Source organism: Schistocerca cancellata, chromosome 2 (assembly GCF_023864275.1).
Source record: "Schistocerca cancellata isolate TAMUIC-IGC-003103 chromosome 2, iqSchCanc2.1, whole genome shotgun sequence".
In the NCBI taxonomy this organism is placed as follows: Eukaryota; Metazoa; Arthropoda; class Insecta; order Orthoptera; family Acrididae; genus Schistocerca; species Schistocerca cancellata.
In genome coordinates this window covers 744,776,342-744,801,701 of record NC_064627.1, presented here as the reverse complement: position 1 = coordinate 744,801,701, position 25,360 = coordinate 744,776,342, and the positions used below count along the sequence as shown (strand labels likewise).

General features: G+C 43.5%; 2 protein-coding genes across 3 annotated transcripts in view; one reads left to right on the top strand and one right to left on the bottom strand.

Moving 5' to 3' along the window:
* The window catches only part of LOC126162554 (vacuolar protein sorting-associated protein 18 homolog), a 329,211-nt gene that overhangs the window by 90,981 nt on the left and 212,870 nt on the right, over positions 1–25,360 (bottom strand). The window lies entirely within an intron of this gene.
* LOC126162555 (cuticle protein 7-like) lies at positions 19,675–24,449 on the top strand. Its single transcript, XM_049919141.1, has 2 exons — positions 19,675–19,826; positions 23,587–24,449. Exons 1-2 carry the CDS (start codon positions 19,815–19,817, stop codon positions 24,328–24,330), a joined length of 756 nt encoding a protein of 251 aa, XP_049775098.1. The 5' UTR covers positions 19,675–19,814; the 3' UTR covers positions 24,331–24,449.

Here is a 25,360-nt window from a genome sequence, read left to right as displayed (position 1 = left end):
AAGGCCAACGTACACTCCGTGTAAATACTGGGTGGTGTCATTCCAGATGTGGAACGGGTCCTTCTGGATGCCATGAAGAGCGTAGGGTGCAACAAGCTGCAGAAGTCGTTAGGTTAGGTTGACAGGACTGATTGCGGACCTCTGGTACACAGGAGAGTGGACGGTCTGAATCAGAGGCTCACACGGTTCTGTAGCGGTGTCGGCTGGTGGGGTTTCGAGATCTGCTATACAGGTCAGGAGCCAGACCTACTACTTAATGAGCAAAGTGATTTTGTGCACAGGAATTATTATGAGATTTTTAAAGACATGTTTTAGGCTTACTTCTGAATGCAACAGCACGCTCCAGTAAGAACCAGCTGCAGCGGAATGGCCCTCAGCCTACTGGCGGCGAGGTGAATTGGGCGCGGCGGAAGAGGGCGTGGTGCTGTATACGTTCTGACGTAGGGAAATCCTCTCCACCACCAATGAATACCAAGAAGACGTAACGCACATTTTCGAAAGAATATATATATGTTTTAATTATATTTTTAAGTTTCTTTAAAAAAATTTAAATTAGTGTAAATTGTTTCAGTTCAAAGTCCACTCAAAAAAGATTATTTAAATGTTATTTCTTTAATAGGTTGAAGTTAGATATAGTGGGAATTAGTGAAGTTCGGTGGCAGGAGGAACAAGACTTTTGGTCAGGTGAATACAGGGTTATAAATACAAAATCAAATAGGGGTAATGCAGGAGTAGGTTTAATAATGAATAAAAAATAGGAGTGCGGGTAAGCTACTACCAAACAGCATAGTGAACGCATTATTTTGGCCAAGATAGACACGAAGCCCATGCCTACTACAGTAGTACAAGTTTCTGTGCCAACTAGCTCTGCAGATGATGAAGAAATTGATGAAATGTATGATGAGATAAAAGAAATTATTCAGATAGTGAAGGGAGATGAAAATTTAATAGTCATGGGGGACTGGAATTCGATAGTAGGGAAAGGAAGAAAAGGTAATGTCGTAGGTGAAAATAGAATGGGGGTAAGAAATGAAAGGGGAAGCCGCCTGGTAGAATTTTGCACAGCGCATAACTTAATCATAGCTAACACTTGGTTCAAGAATCACGAAAGAAGGTTGTATACATGGAAGAATCCTGGAGATACTAGATGGTATCAGATAGATTATATAATGGTAAGACAGAGATTTAAGAACCAGGTTTTTAATTGTAAGACATTTCCAGGGGCAGATGTGGACTCTAACCACAATCTATTGGTTATGAACTGCAGATTAAAACTGAAGAAACTGCAAAAAGGTGGGAATTTAAGGAGATGGGACCTGGATAAACTGAAAGAACCAGAGGTTGTACAGAGTTTCAGGGAGATCATAAGGGAACAATTGACAGGAATGGGGGAAAGAAATACAGTAGAAGAAGGATGGGTAGCTCTGAGGGATGAAGTTGTGAAGGCAGCAGAGGATCAAGTAGGTAAAAAGACGAGGGCTAGTAGAAATCCTTGGGTAACAGAAGAGATATTGAATTTAATTGATGAAAGGAGAAAATATAAAAATGCAGTAAATGAAGCAGGCAAAAAGGAATACGAACGTCTCAAAAATGAGATCGAAAGAAAGTGCAAAATGGCTAAGCAGGGATGGCTAGAGGACAAATGTAAGGATGTAGAGGCTTATCTCACTAGGGGCAAGATAGATACTGCCTACAGGAAAATTAAAGAGGCCTTTGGAGAAAAGAGAACCACTTGTATGAATATCAAGAGCTCAATGCAAACCCAGTTCTAAGCAAAGAATGTAAAGCAGATAGGTGGAAGGAGTATATAGAGGGCCTATACAAGGACGATGTGCTTGAGGACAATATTATGGAAATGGAAGAGGATGCAGATGAAGATGAAATGGGAGATACAATACTGCGTGAAGAGTTTGACAGAGCACGGAAAGACCTGAGTCGAAACAAGGCCCCGGGAGTAGACAACATTCCATTGGAACTACTGACGGCCTTGAGAGCCAGTCCTGACAAAACTCTACCATCTGGTGAGCAAGATGTATGAGACAAGCGAAATACCCTCAGACTTCAAGAAGAATATTATAATTCCAATCCCAAAGAAAGCAGGTGTTGACAGATGTGAAAATTACCGAACTATCAGTTTAATAAGTCACAGCTGCAAAATACTAACACGAATTCTTTACAGACGAATGGAAAAACTGGTAGAAGCCGACCTCGGCGAAGATCAGTTTGGATACCGCAGAAATGTGAGGCAATACTGACCCTACAACTTATCTTAGAAAATAGATTAAGGAAAGGCAAACCTACATTTCTAGCATTTGTGGACTTAGAGAAAGCTTTTGACAATGTTGACTGGAATACTCTCTTTCAAATTCTAAAAGTGGCAGGGGTAAAATACAGGGAGCGAAAGGCTATTTACAATTTGTACAGAAACCAGATGGCAGTTTTAAGAGTCGAGGGACATGAAGGGGAAGCAGTGGTTGGGAAGGGAGTGAGACAGGGTTGTAGCCTATCTCCGATGTTATTCAGATGGTTCAGATGGCTCTGAGCACTATGGGACTTAACAGCTGTGGTCATCAGTCCCCTAGAACTTAGAACTACTTAAACCTAACTAACCTAAGGACATCACACACATCCATGCCCGAGGCAGGATTCGAACCTGCGACCGTAGCAGTCGCGCGGCTCCGGACTGCGCGCCTAGAACCGCTCGACCACTCCGGCCGGCTTCACATAAATGATCGATAAAGTTCATGATATTGTAACAGAAAAACATCTCTCTTAGATTCCTGATGTTGTAACCAAGTGAGCAGCGATAATAAATACACTAGCATAGCCTATGGGAGCGGAGTTCAGAATCTCGTCCAGTATTCCAGATTTATAGTGAAATGTGTGCGAATTCCTAAGGGACCAAACTGCAGAGGTCATCGGTCCCTAGACCTACACACTACTTAAACTAACCTATGCTAAGAACAAAAAAAACACACACACACACACACACACACACACACATGCCCGAGGGAGGACTCGTACCTCCGACAGGAGTGGCCGCGCAATCCGCCTCAAACCGCGCGGCCACTCCGCGCTGCCCAGATTTATAGTTTCCGCGTTTTACCAAAATCGGTCAAGGCAAATGCAGGGATGGTTACGTTGTAAGGAGTAAGGCCGATTTCATTCCCAATCCTCGTTCTATTATGGTTAATGATATAGCTGTTGACAAGACGTTAAACCGTACACTCCTTTCATTCCTACTGAGATGATTGCGATAGTCACCATCTCATAAGAACGGGAACGTAACACCAAGAATCCATGAATGCAGTTTATCCTGTTTCACAAATTAACTACCAGTTTCTGGATCGATGGAGGCGGCTTTTTTTTCCATACCGTCTGATGCATTTGAACTGGTTGAATTGATATGGTACGCTACATGTGGTACGCCCTATTTCATCCCATCAATGTTCCACAGGAGTCACTCTGATCTTTGATGATGTCACTCTAGTAAATTCATTCGATTTCCTTCGAGTAGCGGTGTAATGGTCCAAGATGAAACACAAAATGTCTAATTTTAAAGTGTTGGCACAGTCTAAGTGGCATGAAGTTTTTTAAAACAGGTTTCCATGATTGTCTGCTTTCGTTTGCAACCAATCAAAACGAATGGTTTGAGGCCAAATCACGGGAAACAGGGCAACACCATCATATTAACTCCACTGACTTTCATTTGGGTTAATACCGTTAGCCAGGTCCACATATATTGATATCAAGATTATGTGACGTGATTCATCACTCCATGAAAAGTTTCTCCCAGTTTTCCCAAATGCAGGTTGCCCATAAACCATTTTTACAGCTTAATACTTCAATATCTTTAAAACTATACTAGATATTAACAAATGCTTTCAACATGTCGTAAGAAAACTCATACAGTTTTCATAGTTTCCAGTTGACGTGATTCTGACGCAAAATGGAACTTGAAAACCAGATAAAATGTGGACGCCATAAGAGAAAGCTCAGTGTGTGGCCTGGTTCATACAGATGACGTCCGATATCCAAGTGCAACGAAACGTTCAAGTACGGTATAAAAGGCAAACACCGTCCCGACAACCATTCTGGCTCGGCATACATCATTTACGGAAACAGGAAGCGTTCCCCACACAAAGGAGCGGGTCCTCCATCTGTTTCAGACGCCAACGTGAACAAGGTACGGCAGGAGTTTGCAACAACGAAATCGGTATGGCAGCCAGTGAGTTGGAAATCAGATGATCAAAGAGCACAATGTCTTAAACAAGAGGTTACGGCTACATCCCTACAAGGTGCAGTTGCTTCAGGTATTAAAAACCTATGGACAAACATCAACATGCAGTCTGCAGTAGATATGCTAGGCAATATTGACGCAAACAATGACTTTTTGGAAAAGATTTGTTTCTCCGATGAGGCAACCTTTCATGCATCTGGGAAACTGAACCGTCATAATGTTCGCATATGGGGCTCACAGCGTCCTCACGTTATACGTGAATTGGAAAGAGACGTCCAAAGGTGAAAGTTTGGTGCGGAATGACGCACAAGTTGCACAGTTCCATCATTCGCCCTTTCTTTTTCATCGAATCTGCCGTCAACTGTGGTGTTTACATGTATATGTTACAAGAGTTTGCTGTGCCAGAAGTTGGAACACCTACAACCTGATGTCATACTCCTGCAGGATGGGACACCACCCCACTGGTCCCTAACTGTCCGTCCATTTATAGATGAAAAGTTTCAAGTCAGGGTGGACTGGACGAGATAGTCCAGTATGATAACAGCCACGATCCTCTGGCATCACACCACTAGACTTGTTCCTGTGGGCTTTTGTAAATGATCTGGTGTACAGAACCAAGGTTAGACTCCTACAGGACTTGATGGCATACATTCGCAATGCATTTGAACATGTCACCGTGGATATCTTGAATCGTACGTGTAGAGAATTGACTAGACATTATCCGTGCCACTAAGGGTCCACATACTGATGAAACAAAACTTTATGAGGTGCCACATGCTGAAAACCATCTATTAATACCTAGTATTGTTTTAAAGCTATTAAAGTCTTCTTAAGTCTTGAAGATAATTTATGAACACCCTGTATACTCGTATATCATTTTAGAAGTCGCTGAGGTTTCGTTCTTGCGATCACTAACCTCTGGACATCGGCACTGCCGTGGAAGAGGCAACAATCGTTGTCCACTGACTGACGTGTCATCTATCTCTGTACCAGAACTGCAAGGGAAACCTTCTGGAATAGCTGACGCTTCAGAGATCTGCGTTCATTTTCTGATAGTTTCTTCGGTCCACCGGATCGATTTCTCAACTAACTGTTGACTTGGTCGCATTTAACTAGATTTCTCTGAGGGAATATCTGGGTTTGCGAGCCTCTGCAAGTATGCCACGTTATACTCCACTCAGTTCTTTATGTTGCTCCCCTGCGATCTCAAGAAATACTGCATCTGTTGACTGATCTGTGGTTTTCAGAAAGTCGTATGAGAAAATAGCGAGTTGGGTTTCAGTAGTACCTAAACGACAACTTCCGATGATGATTCCACGACAGGAATGATCCGGCGTCGTCGCGGTCGTGTCATGTATGCTATGGGCGTGGTATGGGGTGGTGGGGGGTACGAAGGATGCGGGGGGGGGGGGGGGGGGGAGGCGTAACAAGCGGGCAGCCGACGCTCTGTGTAGGGCAGGCGGCAGCTCCAGTTCTCAAGGACGGGCGTCGTCGCGTCTGCGACCACGTGAACGCTGACCCGCTTGGTCTCCGAGCACTGCGCAACGGATTCAAGAATTGCATGCTAGCGCTGCTGCTAACGGCTATTCTACATCGAGTAGGAGAAGTAAGGCCTATGAGCTGTCCGATAGTACGGACAAGTTTCCAGTCCCATTTTTATTCCTTAACCCTAGCAATACCAAGGCATTTTCCATAAGTCACATTGCCAAGAAGGGCAGGTGGGCTACAAAATGCTCATCCGAAAAAAAATTTAAAACAGGTAAATTCGTTAACTGTACCTGAATTGCCTTAACAGCATACTTTTTAAAAAGGTACTGATGTGTGAGAAGGGTCCATAACCCGAAAATACCTTTTAGCTCACTCTCATCAGTATCAACGCACTTTCAATAACGTGTTCTACCAGCTTCACGATAAACAAAAAAATTTAAAAAACGTAAATTTCATTCACAATTGTTGACTTTTACGCTCAATATACTTATTAATGTGATACTGATGTGTAACTAAAGCTCCAAACCTCTAAATATTGAATACGACATTTTGGGGAAACTGACATTGCTACGGGGACTTAAATTTTTGGGTTACGCTTACCTGAACAATGTAAAACAGATATGGAATCTCGTACAAGAATTCATGAAATACAATAAAATTTTTTCTTTCAAAATTTTAAAATATAAAGTAACTGAGTAGATTACAATTTTTTCAAAAGGTGGCACAAAGTACCCCCCTTCCCAGTCACTCCTTGGTACTCCGAGGATTAACCATCAGTTTTTTAGTGTACAGTATACAGTTGCCAGGCATGACACTTTATTTTTATCAAACGTGACCCGTATCAGTGTCATAATGTCAAGACGGAAAAACGAATGAAGATAACCAAACATGGAACTACTAACATCTGAAATGCAAACAACGCTGGTACAAGAACAACAAAAAGAATTCACTTCAGTTTACAAATTTTAATGACGGAAATTGATGTGGGAAAGTTTCGGCAATGATCTATTAAAGGGAACCTTCCAGCATTCCTCTGGAACGATTAAAAAAATATACACACACACAGATTGAAAACCCAGACCAAGGCGATTTGATTAAGGTAAACGACCCTATATCCTTCTCACGTGAAAAACTATGACAACAAAATCCACCAAATTAACAGTACTGTCTGCTAGTCCATTCATTTTAATGAATACATTCTCATAACAAAATTAAGCAGATCGAAAATATTCCTGCAATGAACTATACGGGTTTGCACAGCATTGATTTGTCATTAACTGCATTCAAACTCATGCGTAAGCCTCTTGCAATGTACGCTGAGGGCTACGTACTTTCCTGAATTTTTCGCAATATGAACATCATTCCTCTATCTTTTCTTCACTGAGCGGAACCTTCTGCCGACTAGAAATACGACAATCTGGTAGACGTACCGAAAAGTGAAATACAGCCCTACATGACTTGATGATTTAACACCGCTGATGGAGATGACACTCTTTCGGCTAAAGAATATTCTTCCCAATTCAGATGAGATGGCTTAAAGTATCATTCCAAATGACATCAAGGAATGCAATTATGCAAAGTGTACACTTTTCGGTGTATCACCAGTGCTGACTGTGAACAACATTCTGATCGTAAAGGCCGCTGTATCAGCTTTGGCAAGAGCTCGTGTATATATGCCCAGAAAACGTGTCTCCTGCTTCACTAATCGTGCTACCACTGTAACAAAATTAAACGTCAATACGAACACTATTGTATGAAACTAGATGCAAATGTTTCATTGAAATTAAGAGACCGGCTATCAGCTGTGACCAAGAATTCCTTTTCTGTGAAACTAATTTTGTATGCTATTTAATTTCTGAGTTGAGACTAAAACATTTATGCTTGCGAGCTCCACTCACTATCTTCAAATGATAGCCGGCCGTTGTGGTCAGGCGGTTCTAGGCGCATCAGTCTGGAACCACGCGACCGCTACGGTCGCAGGTTCGAATCCTGCCTCGGGCATGGATGTGTGTGATGTCCTTAGGTTAGTTAGGTTTAAGTAGTTCTAAGTTCTGGGGGACTGATGACCTCAGCTGTTAAGTCCCATAGTGCTCAGAGCCATTTTTTTCAAATGACAAAATATCAGTATGTAAACTCCAATAGCACCAGTGAACTACAAATAAAAAATGACAATCGATAAATAAATCCACAGCAAGCGGAATACCAACATGCAAAACAAAAACGCTACGAATTTATGCACCAACCTAATATTGTTGTCGTCGTTGTTGTTCGACGTATGTGCACTACCTGCCGTTGAAAAGCTCATACATTTAGCTTCTGTAACACTACTTACATATTTGCAATAAACGTAACTTTAAATATATGAGCATTCCCATTTCTTTAAGATGGCGTAGCTACACTGTTGGTGCCACACTGAAATTCACTATTTCAGTACCTCAGCAACTTAAAACCAGAACTCGACCTAGGTGGAAGTGAGAAACAATGGTTCCATTACAAACAACCTTTTCCAATTTTTTACCAGCGTCCGTATCAGAGATCGCTAAGGCACGACTATACATTGGCGCTTAGCTCGAAGGCGTGTAGTTGAAATCCTGGGAGTGGAAGTAATTATCTTCAAGGGGGGAGGGGTTAGATGGAGGTGATGGCGTACTGTTCATGATCACCATCCATCCATCCATCCATCCATCCATACATACCACCTCATCTGTACTTTGCTGTTGCCACTACACATGATGGCGGGTAACTTTATCCAGGCATTCGCCAAACCCAATCCCTTCCACAGCATTGCCACCGGGTATATCGTGATTCATCAGTCCAAATTATTCGCTCCAGGCATCCACTGACCATTGGTGTCGCTCTATACACCACCTCAAGCGTCGCTTAGTATGGACTCACCATACATCACCATACCTCCACAGCATCTCTTGGACGGCGCGTGTGGCTGACGGTGATCCGTACGCCGGATGGGGAGCCTTAGCCCATATGGCCCCCTTAGCGTTATTCCAGGGAGGGGGATGAGTGTCGGTAGCGGGTTTCATCCTCTCCCTTCTTACATCATCGCAGAACACAAACGTCGCACTAATGTCTATGTGCACTCATAGTCTCTTTGGAGAGATATACTACAGGCACAAACATACGTTTCGTGAGAGAAATTTGCCATAGCGCGCAAGGAAGCAAAGTCTTTTCCTATTACGTGGCTCAACAACCGCTCGTGGGCATCTCTGTCAACGATGTCATGCGACTTTACTTTTTTCGAGTTTGTTGGCGGAAATATTCCCTGCAATTATGTTATTGTGGTCTTCATGCCGAAAGCTGGTCTGATGCAGTTCTGCAAGATAGCCAATCCAAACAAGCCACTTCTCTGCATGACCAGTGCAGCTTACATCCATTTGATCCTGCTTACTGTATTCACGTCACGGTCTGTCTGTACAATTTGTACCACTGACATTTCCCTCCATTACCAAATTTGCTATTCCTGCTTCCCCCAGGATGTGTTCTCACAACCCTTCCCTTGTTAAGAATTTATGTAAGCAACTGACTACAGCAATGAAATATTTATAGAAAAGCATTTTTATTTACTAATCAGCTGTATAAATTATATTTATTCGATCGGTTTCGGTTGTTTCAATTATCATCAACTGGGAAATCTCAACATACACACGAAACTACATGTACTACACGCAGACACATACGAAAAAATTAAGAGTTGTATTTCTGAAAACCATCATCATATGCAGTATTTAAAAAATTATGGCATCTGTTCGTTTACAAATGCATATTTCTAACAGAAGACACTTTCACGTACCAAATGTAGCAATTGCTACACGCACAATGCTACACAATCAGCTTTTGACAAAGTCGTACAAAACTTAGAAAAATTATACATACACTCCTAACAGCAAACACGCGACTGACATCTCAGGCCATGTGGTGCTGTGAACAAACAGCATGTCATATTACATATAGTTTCTTCTGTTTGTTCAGTTCTTCCAGCTGATGATGATTGAAAAAACCCAAACCGGTCCAATAAATGTAATTTATACAGCTGACTGGTAAATAAAAATGCTTTTCTATAAACGATCGCTTGTTGTAGTAAGTTGTGCCATACATATCTTTTCTCCTCGATTCAGTACCTAGTCATTAGTTATTCGATCTAACCATCTAATATTCAGAATTGTTTTATGACACCGCATTTGAAAAGGTTTCATTCTCTTCTTGTTTGCACTGTTTACCGTCCACGTTTCATTACATATAAGGCTATACACCAGGTAAACACACCCTAACACTCAAAATTGCATTCGATCTTAACACATGTCATTTTCAAAATTTTTTCCTTACTATTAGCGGCGTGGCTTTGATATCGTCTCTACTTTGACCATGGTCAGTTATTGAGCAAGCCAAATAGTAAAAATCCTCTACTAATTTGCTGGTTTAATTCGACTTTTCTACATTACTCTTGTTTTGCCTTTGCAGATATTCATGTGATAACCTTTTCCCGCGCCACGACACTATCCATTCCATTTACTGAGCTTCCTGCTCCTTTGTCGCCCCTGACAAAATGACAATGTCCTCTGCAAAACTCAAATTCTTCATGTCTTCTCCTTAAACTTTAATTCCCTTTCCAGTTTGCTCATGGTTTTCTTTACCGCTCGCGTATTGTACAAGTGGAATAAAATAGTGGATAGCCTATAACCCAGTCTCAGTCCATTCTCAACAATTGTCTCCCTTTCATGTCCTTCGATTCTTATAACTGCTATCTGGTTTCCGTATACGTTGTAGTTAGCTTCCCGATCCTTATATCATGGAATTATTTGCCACTTTCGAGAAAATTATTCATTGACAAATACTGATTGTACACTACTGGCCATTAAAATTGCTACATCACAAAGATGACGCGCTACAGACCCGAAATGTAACGGAAACGGGGAGAAGATGCTGTGATATGCAAATGATTAGCTTTTCAGAGCATTCACACAAGGTTGGCACCGGTAGCGACACTTACAACGTGCTAACATGAGGAAAGTTTCCAACCGATTTCTCATACACAAACAGCACTTGACTGGCGTTGCCTGGTGAAACGTTGTTGCGATGACTCGTGTAAGGAGGAGAAATGCGTACCATCACGTTTCCGACTGTGATAAAGGTCGGATTATAGCCTATCGCGATTGCGGTTTATCGTATCGCGAAATTGCTGCTCGCGTTGGTCGAGATCCAATGACTGTTAGCAGAATATAGAATCGGTGCGTTCAGGAGGGTAATACGGAACGCCGTGCTGGATCCCAACGGCCTCGTATCACTAGCAGTCGAGATGACAGACACCTTATCCGCATGACTTTAACGGATCGTGCAGCCACGTCACGATCCATGAGTCAACAGATGAGGACGTTTGCAAGACAACAACCATCTGCACGAACAGTTCGACGACGTTTGCAGCAGCACGGACTATCAGCTCGGAGACCATGGCTGCGGTTACTCTTGACGCTGCATCACAGACAGGAGCGCCTGCGATGGTGTACTCGACGACGAACCTGGGTGCACGAATGGCAAAACGTCATTATTTCGCATGAATCCAGGTTCTGTTTACAGCATCATGATGGTCGCATCCGTGTTTGGTGACATCGCGGTGAACGCACATTGGAAGCGTGTATTCGTCATCGCCATACTGGCGTCTCACCCGGCGTGATGGTATGGGGTGCCATTGGTTACACGTCTCGGTCACCTCTTGTTCGCATTGACGGCACTTTGAACAGTGGACGTTACATTTCAGATGTGTTACGACCCGTGGCTCTACCCTTCATTCGATCTCTGCGAAACCCTACATTTCACCAGGATAATGCACGGCAGCATGTTGCAGGTCCTGTACGGGCCTTTCTGGATACAGAAAATGTTCGACTGCTGCCCTGGCCAGCACATTCTCCAGATTTCTCACCAACTGAAAACGTCTGGTCAATGGTTCAAAAATGGTTCAAATGGCTCTGAGCACTATGGGACTTAACTTCACAGGTCATTAGTCCCCTAGTACTAAGAACTACTTAAATTTAACTAACCTAAGGACATCACACACATCCATGCCCGAGGCAGGATTCGAACCTGCGACCGTAGCGGTCGCCCGGTTCCAGACTGAAGCGCCTAGAACCGCTAGGCCACACCGGCCGGCTGGTCAATGGTGGCCGAGCAAATGGCTCGTCACAATACGCCAGTCACTGCTCTTGATGAAGTGTGGTATCGTTTTGAAGCTGCATGGGCAGCTGTACCTGTACACGCCATCCAAGCTCTGTTTGACTCAATGCCCAGGCGTATCAAGGCCATTATTACGGCCAGAGGTGGTTGTTCTTGGTATTGATTTCTCAGGATCTATGCACCCAAATTGCTTGAAAACATAGTCACATGTCAGTTCTAGTATAATATATTTGTCCAATGAATACCCGTTTGTCATCTGCATATCTTCATGGTGTAGCAATTTTAATTGCCAGTAGTGTAAATTAGAGTTGGAAGCAGGTAAAAATGTAATTTATTTTCCTCTATCGTATGTTTGCTCACGGCAGACGAACTGCGGATAAAAGAAACAGCTAATGGTGAAATAGTCGGAACATCTGCTGAGAACAGCGTCTGGGGCGGAGTAGCGAAGGCAGCCACGCCCAACCAACGCCCGAGACCTTGACAATGGCCGCACGCAGGCAGTCACAGACAGACCAACAGACCGGCTGGGCTGGGCTGCCCGCGTTCCGGGACAAAAGAGAAGAGAATCGGCCGCAGTGCCCCGCGGCGCGGCAAGAAACAGTGGCGACACCGCTCTCCGGGGCACACTGTTATAATCGCACTGGCAACGTCTCACGACTACGCCTTTATTTACGCGGAGTTATTCACCACTATTTACTGTCTACACAGAGAATTCGATGGAAGGACTCTCAGAAACTGACAGCAATCGCATAACAATGACGAAAGTTTCAACAAGATCCGTCTTGAAGCTAACATTGCGCTATAGGGCAAAAATGTAACGACGAACGGAAAGCGCTTTACTCCCCCCCCTCCTCCTCCTCCTCCTCCTCCTCCTCCTCCTTCTTCTTCAGTGCCTCTGCAGTTCATTGTGAACCTTGGCCTCGTCACCTGTTCCCTGCAAGTTATCACGATCCAACGCTCGAGGTTTCCATCCCCTAAAGCACATTTCCTTCAGGTCCATTTATCCATCTGGTTCGGTCCACTCCACTTCTTTGATCCCATGGATTTCCATCTAATAGCATTTTTGTTACTGCCACGTGTAACGCCCACCTCAATCTGACTGATTTCACTATTCTTATAATAAGTGGATCTTTATACACAATGTGCATCTCCCTCTAACACAGGTTGGGCCAACGATCCTCCGACGTACCTTCATCTCTAAGACACCTAGCATTCCTCTATCTTACGATGTTAATAATCAAATTTCTGAGCCACGTGTAAGCTCTGGTCTTATAAGTGAGCTATAAATGGTTGATTTGGTAATACAAGTTAAAAGCCTTGAGGAAAACAGATTTTTTTAAATGCAATACAGGCTCTGCTGGCTGCTAGTAATCTCTGCTTAATTTCATAAGAGATGTTATTTTAGTTGATGACTACTGATTGCACTTATTAAACAGCGCATCTCTCTCAAAAGTATAATTGCCCAAAGTCACAGCGGTCGGCATTCTCTACTCACGTCCTTTCTCATCAGCCATATGTTCTATTTTCTGCTGACCGATACTCGATTCCATTTCCAACTGGCCTATTCTTAAGTACAATGAAGGTCTCCGCCACTGCCTTCGGATTCTTGTTAACTACATAAATGTCATCGAAGGTGCTTTACTACATGAATCACATCTTAATAGACAACTGCGAGCTGAAGACCCACAGAAGTGAAACAAAAATCATGAAAGTGGCATATGAATGGAAAAAAGAACTCAGTCGTGCACCTGGAAAAGCTGGCACAAGTGACTTCCTTCGTGCACCTCGAAAGTTGTTATCACAACGGGTGGCGCATGTTCATTACATTTTATAGTTAGAACAGCCGACGCAAACGAATCATTTAGCTGGTAAAGATCACTACTGAGGTAAAACAGTGCCAGGAACCTATTCCTAAAAGGCTGTATTGGGAGGATAAGCTTTTATGAGGAAGGAACTTGGTAGATAGGGGTGACGGAAAACAAAAGGCTGCAATCTTACGAGAATGCTGAAGACACCATGGACCTAAAGCGTCTCGAACCACCACGTACTAAGAGAGCAGAAGGGACAAGGAATGTACTAAAAACAATCAAAGCGTGAAGGAAAACATTCATTCCCGTTCACTGCTCTGAAGGAATGATAGAGGGAGGGTGACAGGGAGGATGACCGAGACACGACTTCACGGATGAAATTAAAGCTGACAAAAAACAACCCAAGAGACTAGCATCAAGAAGCGAGGAGTTATGAATGAGCCCATCGACTTTCGGATTGAGAAGAAAAAGAAAAGATTTTACAACTTATGCAAATGCATCAAATAAGACATCTAAATCTAGCCACAACCTCTAGAATTTATTATATTCTCGGACTCTAGCTAGTCCCAGTTCGTAACACCACCACACACGGCGCAAGCTGTCATCCAAAACGTACAATTGTCCGCATCTTTCTCAGTAGGTGCAAGCATGGGTGCAGCAAGCTTCGGTTCATGAATAAGAAACAGAGAAACTGCAATCTCTCTACGAAAGAGGTCGCTAATTGAACATTTTTATGCCTCCGCAGCTGGGGTCGCTAATGCACGCCCGTGAGACGGAGGTGACGATTTAGAGCGGATCGAATTTGTTCAAGCCTAGATAGCGGAGAAAATTTTCGTCGCCAGTATTTGGTCTGCAAGGGAAGATAGGTAGCGGTATGAGGTTTAGGATGATCAGACATTACCCCAATATCGTGTATGAAATTTCCGATCTGTCCGCAGTGTATCATAGTGACGTCATCAAACACTATTGAGGTTGAGGTCTTCCTCCATGTCACTCCTTGGGTTACTGCAAAGCAGCAGGTTATGTGTTAGGTTTCTGCGTTTCTCTTCCTTTCACTCCACACTCATCCGAAACAATACAAACACAACACAACATTACAAATGCACTTGCCACAGGCATCCACAATTTAGGGATACAGGCGTGAGATTTCATAATAGATCGAGGAAAGCAATGCGAAACAACATCCACAAGGACCCTGTCAGGGTCAGCAAGGCGGGATTCTCGCATTGTCCCAGTAATCTTCGTTCTTGTGTGGAACCAACATCGACTAGGTGGACTAAGACATCGAAGGAAAAATTACGCAGGACCTATATAAAGAAGAGCGGCGCAAATTATCATAGGTTGGTTTGACTCGAGCGAGTGCAAAGGAACTTTGGAAATATCTCATATGGCGTACGCCTGAAGAACGACAAGTAATATCTCGCGGAAATCTGCTTAGACATGAAGTCCTTTAGAGAATCTACGACCATGTTCGGTGCTAATAAATTACTCTTGTCTTGGTCGCCAATATTGATTTCTATTTTTTTACTCCTTATGATAAGTTTCGTCCTCAGCATTATCAGATCTGTGGTATAGATATAACGTCGTTATAATTAAACTTTCGCTGCTTGAGAGGACACCCATGAAAAACAAGTGATTGCACGACAATCAAACTTTGTGGAAACATTTGTAAAGACAAACGGTAAAGGGATAAAGAATAAACCACCGACAGAAACACATTTCAATTTCCACACGAGAGGATAACATTTGTTAATTGTTTACGTTCCAGGTTACAAACGTTGCTCATTGTGATGACAATCTGCATTCAAGACAGCCTGGAACCGCACTAGAGGATCCATTTCACAAATGTTTGCAGCACTTTTCCAACAATGGCCCATGGAATGTTCATCTGTCGGTACACCCCTCGTGTACTGCTTGAAGATTGCATATTGCATTCTCAGCCATGGCAACGGTAACTTCTTCAGTTATTTATGGTGCAATTGGCCGTCGGCCTCTCCCAGGAGCAATTCTCAAATCGCCAGTCGATTCGAACTTCCGAATCATGTTGTTCTACCCCGGTTCAGAAAGAGGGCCTCTCCGTAAATTTCTTCAACGCGCGCTACTCGAGAAGAGCAGCCCCATTATTGATATTGTTTTGCTTTAGAGTAAAGCCCTGCTCTCCTTGTTCAACCCGTGTTCACTACCTGCAACCCTAATTCACACTGGTGCTTGTGTTTCAGCCCTACCGCCGCGGTAACAGCAAGTCATGACACTGACAATACTAACGACGCAGATTCTGCAGCGCACAGTCTGAACATAATTCCTATCAAGCTATGTACTCATACAGTATATAAGTTTTCCGCCTACACTGGCTCAATTAGTGACAGTTTAATTACAATCGCCCTGCACAACACGGGAAAGTATGAAAAACAATTCTCTGTACAATGGCGCAATGTAAAAAATGTAACATAAGTTAGGTAGAGAAACAATTGTCTGTACAGGACACAATGCCTTAAGTTGCAGACCTTAATGGATACATAGGTATCACTAATCAATTGTAAACATTCTTCCTTAACATCAGTGGCCAAACTGGCTCGTGCCGTTCGTCATATTACAAAATAAAAATATTTTTCCACAAGCTAGCGTTAGAGGTAACATATATATCGGGTAGTATATAGTACCTGCGACATGTGAGTGCTTAATTACAATTAATTTGTAGCCCACTACTGCGTATTCTACATTGTTTAACTAATGGATCACATTTTTCAGGATGTGTGTTTACATGTGCGTACGAATATATACAAACTGTGTATCTAACCTACTTGGAGAATGACAAGAACCTGTTTTGTAACGGGGTTACAAAAATTCTTAAGCTAACTTGGCGCTTAGATTGCGCAGAGCCGTTTTAACAGTCTTCCCTGCATCAGTAATGAAGAAAACTTTAGATACATTGCACATTAAAAAGTATCTTCTGACATTCATATTTAGGTATTTTTCAGAGCAAGGGGCACAGCAATACATAACTATATCCTTCAATCTTTCCACTGGCACACTATACAATTCTGCTCTGAGGTGATATTTATTTACATTTGGTTCTATGTTTATACAGCCTTTATGGTTTTCGCTTCAATAAAATAAAAGTTATTTATTAATGTCACTCGAAAAAGTGTAAAAAAAAAGGTGAAAATGGAGATGAAGCAAAATGCATACTCTGCGATGGGCTAGAGCTGTAGAACATTCTCTAGTATGGCTGGCTTTAACACTTATGCAATGAACGCTATTATCACAAAAACGCACGTGCTTGGCTGCTCTGTTATTAAAGCGTGTGATTCGTAATTTCAGGATATTTCTCTAATGGTATTGTTAATCTTTCTTTTTTACCAGAACAATAATATCTAGTGCAGCTGAACTCTAATTAACTCTGCGTGTTCCCCAAATAGAAGTCTAGTGTCTTAAGAAGTAAGAAAGATTTCAGTGGCTTACTTTCATCCAGAATTCAGTGTATTGTGGTATGAAGGGAAGAAAAAGGAGGATTAAGGGAAGAAAAAGAAGAGAGTAGTACCTTGAAATACAGCGAATTCTTAACACAAACTGTCCCCATGCCCCCCACGTAACAAAGGTCGCTTGTATGCACATTAGTTGATTGGCTCTAGAGCAGGAGGTAAGCAATCGAATACCGGTAACGGACTAACGGAATTTTATCGCCAATTTTGGTCAGCAAAGGAAGGAGAGTTGGTAGCGTGCAGTACTCACTCTCCCTCCCTCCCCCCCCCCCCTCTCTCTCTCTCTCTCTCTCTCTCTCTCTCTCTCTCTCTCTCTCTCTCTCTCTCTCTCGTGATCAAAAACACAGCCCGAAGTCCACACTCTACACTACACGAAGCAATTATGGTCAGTTTCATTGAACTACAACTTCCATAGTTTCCGAGAAAAAAGTCGGACTTCATATAAAGACAGCCATTTAATTTTGCTCGGTACCCGAGTTGTGCTTTCTTGAGGCACGCCCGATGTCAGTTTCGTTCCTGTGGAATTTTCAAGTCCTGTACTAACAAGTTAAAGGATCTACCAGAGTGTCTCGGAACACGTTCAATGCCTCCTGCCAGGCGTCCAAGACAAGGACGCCAAACACTGAAGCAGTAATTGAGGGCAGGTTACACCAGCGTACCGTATGGAGTTTTCTTACGAAAAGCTCGCTCTTTCCCAAAATCCTGCCCCAAATTTAAGTCTTCCATTCGCCTGCCCAACTACTTTCACGTGTTCACGTCTTTCGCAACGCTGTATGGAATTACTCGTAAGTATTTATACGGTGTTGGTGTACGAGCTTATAGACGTTTACGAGTAAAGTTACTATCAGATATTATCGAGTTTTTTTCTCTTATTTATCGCCATCTTCTTGCACTTCACTCATAAGATACTTACCAGGCATTCACTAACTGGAAATACTGTTCTTTTAGTTCAGCGTTTCCTTTCAGTCATCCAGTAACGATACTTTTCCATAGACAAAATGACATGGAATGACATGGGATTTTATTAGAACAAAAAAAAAGTATTGCTAGACGCGTGAAAGATCTCTTGTGCGCGTCGTTTGGTGGTGATCGTGTGCTCAGCCGCCTCTTTCGTCATGCTTGGCTTCCCAGGTCCCCGGACCTCAGTCCGTGCGATTATTGGCTTTGGGGTTACCTGAAGTCGGAAGTGTATCGTGATCGACCGACATGCTGAAAGACAACATCCGACGCCAATGCCTCACCATAACTCCGGACATGCTTTACAGTGCTGTTCACAACATTATTCTCTCGACTACAGCTATTGTTGAGGAATGATGGTGGACATATTGAGCATTTCCTGTAAAGAACATCATCTTTGCTTTGTCTTACTTTGTTATGCTAATTATTGCTATTCTGATCAGATGAAGCGCCATCTGTCGGACATTTTTTGAACGTTTGTATTTTTTTGGTTCTCATAAAACCCCATGTCATTCCAAGCATGTGTGTCAATTTGTACCTCTCTATCTACATTATTCCGTGACTTATTCAGTTTTCAAATTTATACTGACTTTTTAATCACTCGGTATACTGAGAATGTCAAAGATCCCTCTACGCTTTTTTGCGGCAACGGCGATATCAATTTCCCTCGCGTGCAATTTTCAGTGTCCTGTACACATTACTGTCGAACATTCAGCACTAATCACGCATTATTGAAGATACTCTGTGCGGCTGTATCTATATTATCAGTCGACAACTGGGTACAGTATCGAAAGGTTGTCAGACATCTAGGCAGACTGAATCGACCTGTTCGACTACGTTCACAATTTGCAACATTTCGTGTTTGCGGAAACGGTACGTGCCTCACACACGTGATTCTTTCGTATTCGTCATTTATCCGGAACTCGTGCTGGTTGTTTGGTACAGACATGTTTTACTACCGCAACTATCCGTGAAAACTCTAACTTACACCATAGTTTTCCCCGTATTTGTTTTCAGATTAATAAGACGATTAGTGAAATTAGAACACCGACATCAGCGAGCCGACAGACGTTTAGTTAAGGCTAGAACAGCCCAATGCCATCTAGTCAGTTTTCTACACACGGCTGCCATAGCGCTGCAGATTACGTATTATTTCAGCGGTTATGTCGTCCAAAACACAGCTCTCCAATGTGTTTCCAGTAACTCCAGCATCTCTAGTTCGAATTTCATTCACAGCCTATCAAAAATTGTTAAATATACGCTGTCTCAGCAGAAAACCGATAGCTAACATACTTACTTGTTCAAAGTAATGAAATGCAACAAAGCACTTGCAAATATGTTAACTCCTTCAATGAAGAAGACAAAGTGGAACGACAGTACGGAAAGTGAAGTTACGCTTCCAAGTAGGTCGTTTCTGTAGTAAGAACATACCGCTGCATAACGCGCGAGGGGTGGGACGGAGGAGTGGGGATCTGAATTCAATCCACCAGGTCCAGTTCCAGCGGGGGTCCCTGAACTCTAAGGAAGTCTCTGTTTCACTGCAAGGTCCAGCGGCCGACCTTGGCGTATGGGTGTGGACTGGATGCTACTGGTATATAAAGGTGTGGTCAGCCGAATGTGAGGCACTTTACGGCAGCAAAGTCCACCACAAAACACACCATGAAGCTCCTGGTAAGTGTCGTCGCTTACGCTGTTAAGTTTTAAGCTTCGTCATATGTATCGAGTAATTAATATAGGAGAGACACCCACGGTACACTCCGTCGCTTTTGTTTGCCCGTGTGATTACATCTCACTGAAGTTGGAAGTGAAATTCTCTTAAAATAACGTTTATGCATATTCGTAGAGAAACATCATTTACACTGATGGGAGCAGCTTCCGCGAAAAGTGACAAATTTAGGAGTCTGTCAAGTATTTCAGCATTTCAGCAAATTATTATAATAGTACGGCAAATGAGTCTTTTTGATTTCCAGAATTCTTCACCATAAACAACGAGTGTAGAAGACACGAGGAGAAATTAAATGTCACACGCGCCTAAAAAAATGCAGTATCACGTAGTTATTTGAAGCAACGTCAACTAAATGGAACAAAACAAAATGAAACCTTTCAGGTGCTTATAGCACTTCCAGTGTAGTTTTCCGGGTACAGTGCATAAATTTCGGTATATTATCTCAACAATAGAGCATATTCATCCGAGAGAACTTCAGCTGAATAAATGGCTTAGTAAAAACATTCTAAAAGCACGAAGTACGGTATCTAACGCAGACCACTTCAGAAATACTTAGACACTTTTAGTGCACTGGGTGAGATTCGTTACGTCCATAAAACGTGTGCACATTAGTTAAATTATGCACAGATAACGAAGCGATGAATGATTACCAATGAATGACTACTATTTTACTCGAAGCCACAGTATCTTTTATAAGATCACTATCGCTGGAGTATTTAATTCTATGTAAAGGTCGGAAATTCGCTCAACTTCAATAGTGTCAAATCCCTACAGATCGGTTCGCGACATACCACTTTGCAAGCATCTATCCCAATTATACCTTTCTGGGGTACAACGTAGTGCACCTTAAAAGATAATCATTTCATGCTCATAAAAAATATGGAGTGCCATCTCCATTTAATCGTAATGCTACAGGTACTAGCCTTTCTTAACAGTCAATTGTAATGCCTGCATTGGCAATGTCAGTGTTTAACACCATGTACTGCTCAACCAATACCACACATATATTCCTAGTAAAGGAAATACTCTGAACAAACATGAGGTGACGAATTAAAATCGTGAGGACCACAGGTTAAAGACTAACCGAAGCCTTTCAGTATTCGAGTCTACAATCATCACGCAACGTCTTTTTTTGCTGTCCTTACTGAAAATATTTTGCTACTATCTCTCACTTGGCATCGCTACCTGCAAAAACGCTGGTCAATGTACGACAAGCATAGTGCTTGTTCTATGTAATAGTTGAATTTACATGTTTGCCTGACGCGCATTATGCATAAACTTATTCTATAAACATCAAGTAATAAATTTCTAATTGTCATGGAGTTTAGATCGGGAACCTGTGCTCAATGCTTGTGCCAATTTCTTGTTTGGAAAGCACAGTACAACGTGGACGTCAAAGCACGGTATAATTCCGGATTGCCAGAAGTGAAAGAATTAATAAATAACAGAAAAAAAACCCTAGGAGCATCAGCACAACTACTGAGCAGATCTTGATAACATTTCTAAGTGGTGCAGAACTTGGTAACTAGCTTTAAAAAAGCAGAACTGTAAAATTTTTCTACAATATCAGGGCGCCACAGATGGAACGGGCGAAGTCGTACAAATAACCGGATGCATGAATTTGTAGAGCTGTGAAAAGAAATGATCACATAGGTTCACTCGTAAGTAAAGCAGGTGGCATACTTCGGTTGATCTGCAGAATGGTAGGGAAATGCGGTCATTCTGTAAAAGAGACTGCTCACCAAACACTGTTGATCTGTCCTAGAGTACTGCTCAAGTGTGCGGGATTCATACCAAATAGACTAACAGGGGACATTGACGTATACGGGAAGGGCAGCACAAATAGTCACCGGCTTCTCTGACCCAAGGGAGAGGAGAATAGCGGCCGAAGAAACTCAAGAGACCCTCAGACTTTCAATATTTTGTCAAACCATCAATATTTTGACCGTCTCAGGGCGCGTATCTACATATTATCAATATTAGAAATACTGAGGAGCAGTATTGATGTCCCGCGAAATATTCTTAGTATTGGCAATATCTACTAAATACGCGATGTCGAGTATTGACAGTTTGACAATATTCTCCATTCGGGTATTGGCAGAGCTTGATGAACCAGCCACACGGCGTTAGTGTGCACTGTTTATCTTTTCAGTTCGGCTTTGTGCATATCATACCTCAGATTCAATTCTTCAAGTTGTCTTTCTACACAAAACAATTTTAATGGACTTCTGTGAGAGTAATCATTGTAGACACCACTTTAGGATAGTCAACGGAGGATCCTCTATGACACCACTTACTTTACTTATTTGAAAATGTAGTATAGGTTCGTGAATCAAATAGCAGCTTGGAGAAATGCTTCCACTTCGAAAAACAGCCCATATATCTGCACTGCTAGTAAGAGGTCTGAGAAATATGTGTCAATTTCAACAATTTTTTTAGAAAACGTTAAAAAAAGTTTTACGTTAATTGCTTCAACATATCCTTGCCAGGCAGATATTATTATTGCTTCGCAGGTTTCCACAGAATTTTATTAACTGTGTTTACTGATATTAAAGGATTAAATTTCGAGCATTCGAATAACCTGCCTGTTGTCAGAAATCTCATTATTCCTAATCTCTCGTCGACTGCAACTGCCTCTCACATTAACGTATTTTGTTTCTCTATTTTATCTCTTATCATCATTAACAATTTGCACGGAATCTTTCGAATACGTGGTTCTGATCTGACAGTAAATTAGCATCTCATCTGTCACTTCTTTTCTTCAACCATTATCGGACACAGTTCCTCTTTTCCGCAATTTTTCTGTTGCTTGCAAGCTAGTAACGTAATTGCAGCACACGCTTTCTTTTGAGTGTTCGGCATCTTAACCTTGTAAAATCGCGCTGTCATCTGGCAGTTTTTGTCGATTTCATTCATGGCGTCCGGTTGCTTCAAGATATTGAAGGTTCGACAGACTACCATTGTGAATAAATACTGAACGTGTGCAGCTCCCTTAAACTGGCAAACGCCTGAAGATAGACGCAAACAATCCCGGGAAAGCTTACTTAGAAATTATGTAAGTTGAAGGTGGGTGGGTGGGGGGGGGTGGGTGGGGGGGGGGGGCGAAGGGAAGAGAAGGAACTAAAGGATATCAGCTGCATTGAGATTGAGACTTGTGGATGTGGAATCAGCGACGAGTGAAAATGTGTACCGGACTGGGACTCGAGCCTGGGTTCTCCTGCTTACTAGGGAGTCAAGTTAACCACTGCGCCATCCGGACAGTGTTTATCGCAAACGCGCCTACTATCTCGGCATGTTCAACGGCTGACCAACACTCCCACTTAGCGCCCGGACATGCCCGAAAGAACAAACATCATTCATTCACACAACCTTCCTTAGAAAATTTCGAGAAGCAACTTTCAGTCATGAATCAAGGAATGTACTACAACCCCCTGCGTATCGTTTATGAAGGGATCGCAAAGACAAGATCAGACTAATTATAGCGCACAAAGAAGCATTTAAACATTCTTTCCGCACTCGAAACATAGATGGAACAGGAAGATGCTGTAATAACCGGTACGAAAATAAGTACCGTTCTGCAGAGTATGGACGTAGAACTCCAGCGGTTTGTTTTCGCAGCGTGACAATTTGCTACTGAGCCATGAAGCCACACAATGGGGCCATTACAAGTTGGGAGCTGAGTGGTGTGGTGTGTATTGTACGCAGGTGGTCCTCTCCGCTGTGGCCGCGTGCGCGCTGGCGAAGCCCGGTTTCGTGTCGCCGGTGGCGTACAACGCGCTGGGCTACAGCCCGGTGGCCGGAGTGCTGGGCTACGGCGCGCTGCCGTACGCTGCCGCCTACCACGGCGTTGTAGCCGCCGCCCCCGTCGCCGCCCCCGCCGTCAGCGTGGTAGCGCCCGTGGGCCTGCGCACGCAGTACCACGCGCAGGACGAACTGGGACAGGCCAGCTACGGCCACACGGAGCCCCTGCAGGCGCACGTCGCCGTGCAGGACGCGGCCGGCAACAAGATCGGTAGCTACAGCTACGTGGCGCCCACCGGCGAGGTGGTGCGCGCCGACTACGTGGCCGACGCGCTCGGCTACCGCGTGGCCAGCAACGCGCTGCCCGTGGCGCCCGCGCCCGTCCACACCGCCGTCGCCGACACCGCCGAGGTGGTGGCCGCGCGCGCCGCCCACCTGGCCGAGGTCGAGGCCGTCAAGTCGCGCTCCAAGCGCGGCATCGCCCCCGTCGTCGCCCACGCCGTGGCCCCCGCCGTGGCCTACAGCGCGCCCGCCGTCGTCGCCGCCCCGGCAGTGACCTACGCCGCCCACGTCGCCGCCCCCGCGGTCGCCTACGCTGCCCCCGTCGCTGCCCCCGCCGTCGTCGCCCCCGCCCCCGCCGTGAGGACGGCGACCCTCACCACGGTGGTGAACAACCCCGGACACGCCGTCTCCTACAGGGTCGACTGAACCCGCTCCCCCACCCAGCCCGTCACTGACTTCTCGATACCGGCTCTGCGTTGACTTACCTTCGACTTCATTTGTGTGTATGTGTGTGTTTTGGGTTTAATAAATAATTATACACTACAGTAGCGCATTTCTTTTTATTTCTCTGTTTGCTACTGACAGTTTGTCGATTACAAATCGCCTTGTGCACTTCTCATTGCTACTATCAACTACGCGACGGCTGTAAGAAAAGTGATGAGACTGATTTTTTTATCTACCAATCTTTATTTTTTTAAACAACAATATTGTCTCCTTCCTAGTACTGTATTTCCCTTCGGCAGCTATAAACCGGCTTGCCGCCTTTCCCAGTCAAGATAGCAGCACTGGAAGGCTTCAAATGGTAGGGCCTTTAACATGTCGGTTACATTATTTTGAATGCTCTCCAGAGTCCTTAAACTATGTCCTTTTACAACAATTCAATTTTGGGAAAAGACAAAAGTCAAAAGGACTCAGATCAGGCGGATGGGAAGGGGGAGGTGAGGGGGTTAACAGGAAGAATGCCTTTTGAGGTCAAAATTTCCGTGATGGAAGTGGCCGTGTGACATGGGGCGTCATGATGCAGCAACCACTCGTCTGCAATGTCCGGTCCCACTCGACTCACCTTCTTCCTGAGCTATTCAAGGACATCTTTGTACAACACTTGACTGACAGTTTGTCCTGGAGGAACAAATTCTTTGTGCACGATACCTGCACTGCGAAAAAAGAGCAAGGTTTTGAAGCTGAAGGTCTCCCTAAGCGAGATTCACCTTCAACGTGTTCTCGGCCTTCCAAAATTGATTTGTACCAACGACAAACATGTGTTCTTGATAAGGAATATCCCCCACAGACCTGTTTCAATTTTTCAGTGGTCACATTCGCGGATTCCTCAAGTTTTATGTTAAACTTGATGGCAAAACGTTGCTCCACATACCGCTGTTCCATTTTCCTAACACGCAACAAAAACACCATTTCACTAATGGCGCTATCAAAAATCACGTGATGGCTGGGTAAAGCT